The 5,438-nt window shown below is 47.8% G+C and overlaps 1 protein-coding gene across 1 annotated transcript in view; it reads left to right on the plus strand.

Annotated features, from left to right (window-relative positions):
- Window positions 1-4,998, plus strand: part of POLR2A (RNA polymerase II subunit A) — a 30,644-nt gene extending 25,646 nt beyond the window's left edge. Inside the window, exons 22-29 of the mRNA XM_069104029.1 lie at window positions 860-960; window positions 1,138-1,242; window positions 1,323-1,505; window positions 2,044-2,247; window positions 2,463-2,649; window positions 2,744-2,857; window positions 3,134-3,283; window positions 3,385-4,998. Coding sequence (XP_068960130.1) covers window positions 860-960; window positions 1,138-1,242; window positions 1,323-1,505; window positions 2,044-2,247; window positions 2,463-2,649; window positions 2,744-2,857; window positions 3,134-3,283; window positions 3,385-4,541 — 2,201 coding nt within the window. The 3' untranslated portion in view covers window positions 4,542-4,998. The remainder of the gene's footprint in view (window positions 1-859; window positions 961-1,137; window positions 1,243-1,322; window positions 1,506-2,043; window positions 2,248-2,462; window positions 2,650-2,743; window positions 2,858-3,133; window positions 3,284-3,384) is intronic.
- The last annotated feature ends 440 nt before the right edge of the window (window positions 4,999-5,438 follow it).

Here is a 5,438-nt window from a genome sequence, read left to right on the forward strand (position 1 = left end):
CCACAAGATACATTGCCAGTCTCTTCATTAATTCATCCTCTGTCTGTAGAACAGTCCTAGAACCCCTGAAAACATTAGCAAATCCCTCTCCCAGCATTTCTGTAAACATACAACAAGAAAATCCTTCTTCAGGTCTTCTGAACCAACAGAAAGGTTCCCAGACCCCTGCAACAACAGCACTGTCCTTCACCAGTGGACAGTATTCACTCTGTCTGCAGGACAGTCTCAGGGCTTCTTAACCAAAAGCCAGGTTCCAGGACTTCTTCAGCAAAAGGACTGTCTTTCACCAGTGGACAAATCTGGCAAAACAACATCAAAACAGACAGACAAAGTACCAGCAAAACAGCCATGTCTCCTCAGTCCTTGGCAGCTCAGGGGGCAGGTCTCAAAAGTCCAGGGCGATTCAAAGTGGCCCCAGCAATCCTCTCAGTCTCTCTCCCTCCACGAGGTGCTGCTTCCAAAAAGTTCTTCTGCCTCTCTCTTGTCTCTCCAAATCTACGTCACCAGCTCCTCCCAGTTCAGGACTCTCTTTTCACATCAACAAGTCCATCCCACAGGTGGGATTAACAAGCTCTGGGTTTTAACACAATCAGTTTGAAAACCAAGCCAATACAGGGGAATCTTTAATTGCCATTACTATCACAACCTCACAATCAGTTATTCACTTCATTTGGTGTGGGGCTCTGGAAAGTAAAAGAAAAGACCTAATTGTATACCTGCTGTATGAGAAAGGAGGGACAGGAAGAGGAGCAAAAGGAGGACCTGTTAAAGGAGGAGCTGTATTAGCAAAGCGGAAGGAAGAGCAGGGGGGAGGGGCGCTCTGGGGTGACAAGAGCCCTGAACAACTTTACTTGAACAGGTTTTGGTGATGACTTAAACTGCATCTTCAATGACGACAACGCAGAGAAGCTGGTACTCCGAATTCGAATCATGAACAGCGATGAAAACAAGATGCAAGAGGTAATAGGGATTAAGAAAATTATCCCATTTTCTTAGTTCCTGTGTAGGGTAAGGGTTCTGTGGGCTGCCCAGAGATTTAGAAAGTTAGGTACAAGGGTGTTTGATAGGATCAAAGTTTAGGATAACACAGAACAATCTGGACGTAACTTACACCTTTTTCCTTTATGTTCTCCATAGGAAGAGGAAGTGGTGGATAAGATGGATGATGACGTCTTTCTGCGCTGCATTGAGTCCAACATGCTGACGGACATGACATTGCAGGGCATCGAGCAGATCAGCAAGGTTCTACTCTGGGCACACAGCTCCTCTTGTTATTTTTCTCTTCCCTGTTCACCTTCTAACCTCACCCCCTCTTTCCCTAGGTGTACATGCACTTGCCTCAGACAGACAATAAGAAGAAGATCATCATCACAGAAGATGGAGAGTTCAAGGCATTGCAGGAGTGGATTCTAGAAACAGATGGAGTGAGTCTGATGCGTGTATTGAGTGAGAAGGATGTGGACCCTGTACGCACAACATCAAATGATATTGTGGAGATCTTCACGGTGAGAATCTTTCCTTTGGGGTTGGCTTAAATTATGTTATGGAATTTCCATGAAAAATTTGATTGTGGTTCTCTAGAAAGTTATCCTGAAGTCTAAGCTTCCTCCTTGTCATGATTAAAGCTCTTTTTTTTTTTCCTATTATGGATGACTTTTATGCCCTTATTTCTCTTGCTCTTTTTATTTGCATTATTTCCCCAGTGCCCCTGTTTCAGAGAAGCCTTTCGTGACCTGTTAGGAAAAGGAGAGATAGAGGAGATAGAGGTGTTGTCTATCCTTCACTCCTGTGACTCTAGCTTAGTATTCCAGTTGTCATCTAATATCTACATATTTTTTAGTTTTGAGTCTCCTGTTAACACTTGGCCTATCCTCATTTGGTCTGGGAGGAGTGCAGGGCAGAACCAGGCAGCAGACATTTATTAAATGGCCTAATCAATGCCAGGCACTATACTAGATAATGGGGACATAAAGACACAAGTGAAATGCTAGATAATGGGGGTGTAGAATTCTTAATCCTAACTGTCTGTCTGTCTGCTAACAGGTTCTGGGCATTGAGGCTGTGAGGAAGGCATTAGAGCGGGAACTGTATCATGTGATCTCCTTTGATGGGTCATATGTCAACTACCGCCATTTGGCCCTACTTTGTGACACCATGACTTGCCGTGGGCACTTGATGGCTATTACCAGGCATGGCGTCAACCGACAAGACACAGGACCCCTCATGAAGTGTTCCTTTGAAGAAACGGTAATGGCCAATTCTGCTGGGGGAAGAATAGGTAGGCAGGGACCCTTGCTTGCTGGTAGTGAACACTGTGAAAAAGTAAGAAGAGAGCCCAGGAGAGGCAAAAATGAATTTTGCAGTCACATCAGTGTCTAGGGATGGATGATTGGACTTGGGGGCTGCTTTGTGACAATGCATTCAGTCCTGTGCTCTTAACTCTCACTTTGCCCCTCCATCAGGTGGATGTGCTGATGGAGGCTGCAGCCCATGGAGAGAGTGACCCCATGAAAGGTGTATCTGAGAACATCATGCTCGGCCAGCTGGCCCCTGCTGGCACGGGCTGCTTTGACCTCTTGCTGGATGCTGAGAAATGCAAATATGGTATGGAGATCCCCACTAACATTCCTGGCCTGGGAGCAGCTGGACGTGAGTATTGGGGCATCCCACTGGAGGGTGCCAGAAGGCCCAAATCCCCAAGGAGAACCTTAGAGCCTGACGTTTTTATTCTGTTTCTTGACAGCTACTGGCATGTTCTTTGGCTCGGCCCCCAGCCCCATGGGGGGCATGTCTCCTGCCATGACTCCCTGGAACCAGGGGGCCACCCCTGCTTATGGAGCCTGGTCCCCTAGTGTTGGTGAGTAGCCCCAACACAGGGAAAGAGTGGAATGAGCTTCTCTCTAGGCTGTCCACATCCCCGGGGGGTACAGTGGGACGGATTGCCAAATAAAACGGGTTGAGTTTGAATGGACTGGGGGAGTGATGATAGTGGGGAATAGCTAAGGAGAGGTAATTATAGGAGAAAAGAGGTTTAGAAGCCTTGGTTGAAGGATGAACAATGTGTGGAATTTATTTTCTATTTGTCCCTGACCTTAGTTTTGTTTGGGATGGGGGTGTTCCCTTCTGGATGCAGGGAGCGGGATGACTCCTGGAGCTGCTGGCTTCTCCCCTAGTGCTGCATCAGATGCTAGTGGCTTTAGCCCTGGCTATTCCCCAGCCTGGTCCCCTACACCTGGTTCCCCAGGATCTCCAGGCCCTTCGAGCCCTTATATTCCTTCACCAGGTGAGTATGCATACCAGGATCCCAGTTTACATCTTTACATGCCCCTTCTGAGTCAGCATCTTATTTGTATTTATCACCTGTCTTGTCTCCTTTTCTCACAGGTGGAGCCATGTCTCCCAGCTATTCACCAACATCTCCAGCCTATGAGCCCCGGTCCCCAGGGGGTTATACCCCTCAGAGTCCTTCCTACTCTCCCACCTCTCCCTCTTATTCACCCACATCTCCCAGCTACTCCCCAACCAGTCCCAACTACAGCCCCACCTCTCCTAGCTACTCTCCCACCTCTCCCAGCTACTCTCCCACTTCTCCCAGCTATTCTCCCACCTCTCCCAGCTATTCCCCCACCTCTCCCAGCTACTCCCCCACCTCTCCCAGCTACTCCCCCACCTCTCCCAGCTACTCCCCCACCTCTCCCAGCTACTCTCCCACCTCTCCCAGCTACTCGCCCACCTCTCCCAGTTACTCCCCTACCTCTCCCAGCTATTCCCCCACTTCTCCCAGCTACTCTCCCACTTCTCCCAGCTACTCCCCCACCTCTCCCAGTTACTCTCCCACATCTCCCAGCTATTCACCTACCTCCCCTAACTACTCACCTACCAGTCCCAACTATACCCCAACATCACCCAGCTATAGTCCAACTTCCCCTAGCTACTCTCCCACCAGCCCCAACTATACCCCTACAAGCCCCAACTACAGTCCTACCTCCCCCAGCTATTCCCCAACGTCCCCCAGCTACTCCCCAACTTCCCCTAGCTATTCTCCCTCCAGCCCACGCTATACACCACAGTCGCCAACCTATACTCCGAGCTCCCCTAGTTACAGTCCCAGCTCCCCCAGCTATAGCCCCACTTCACCTAAATATACCCCAACCAGTCCTTCCTATAGCCCCAGCTCACCTGAGTATACACCAACCTCCCCCAAGTACTCACCCACCAGCCCCAAGTACTCACCCACCAGCCCCAAGTACTCACCCACTAGCCCTACTTACTCACCTACCACCCCAAAATATTCACCTACATCTCCTACCTATTCACCAACGTCACCAGTCTATACTCCAACTTCCCCCAAGTACTCCCCTACTTCTCCCACCTATTCGCCTACCTCCCCCAAGTATTCACCAACCAGCCCAACTTATTCACCCACCTCTCCTAAGGGTTCTACCTACTCTCCCACCTCCCCTGGCTACTCCCCAACCAGTCCAACCTACAGCCTCACCAGCCCAGCCATCAGCCCAGATGACAGTGATGAGGAAAACTGAGGGGGTGCTAGAGATACTGGAAGCCAGAGAGAGGAAGAATTCAAGGCCAGCTTATCTCCATTGTCTCCCTGCTACTTCCAAGATGATTCCCAGTGACCTCCCAGTTTCTACCCTGATTTTTAATCTCATTCTAGATGGGTATTTTTTCATTTTTTTTTTTGATTGTGCTTTCTTGATATCATCTGTTTGTTTTGACCTTCCCCACAACAGCTCCAGTCTAGAGACTGAGGTTGGGAAGAGTGACCAAGGACGCACCCCTAGGCCTTGTCCCCAATAGGGCCCTAACTTAATTAGTTTGATTGAAGTGGGGAAAGGAGAGAGAGGTTTCAAAACCTGAAGAGGAGGGGGTAACACTTGTCCATGGGATCATATGCTCTTCTCAGGAAGCATGAAGCTTCCTCTTGTTCTGTTTTATTTTATTGAAGTTTAAATAAAGTTTTACTAATTTTGACCAAAAGTATGCATTTGGTGCTTTTTCTTCAATGACAGGGAAGGAAGAGAGTAAGACTAGGGAAATGATAGTATTTTTTAAAATAAGGATAGCATCTTCACTGTCTGAAAATGAATTGTACTCACACCCTCCCTGGGCTTGGACTGACATCTAGCTAGCTGTTAGGTAGTAACAGACTAGAAGGGGTGGGAAGAATTTGGACTAGAAAAATACAAAAATTAACATTAAAATTTCACTGGTCATTGAATAATTTTTTTCATGAATCTTAGAAGTGTAAAAGACCTCAGAAGTCATCTCGTCCAAACTTCATTTTACAGATAAAGCAACAAACCCAGAGAAGACTGAGTGAATTAATGGTAGAATTGGAATTTGTTATAGTTGTTCAGTCGTGTCTTCATGGCCCCATTTGTAGTTTTCTTGGCAAAGATACTGGATTGGTTTGCCAT

The sequence above is a fragment of the Petaurus breviceps genome, unplaced genomic scaffold (genome assembly GCF_028583685.1).
Source record: "Petaurus breviceps papuanus isolate PSGF00001 unplaced genomic scaffold, PetGlider_PUasm1.0 673, whole genome shotgun sequence".
NCBI lineage: Eukaryota > Metazoa > Chordata > Mammalia > Diprotodontia > Petauridae > Petaurus > Petaurus breviceps.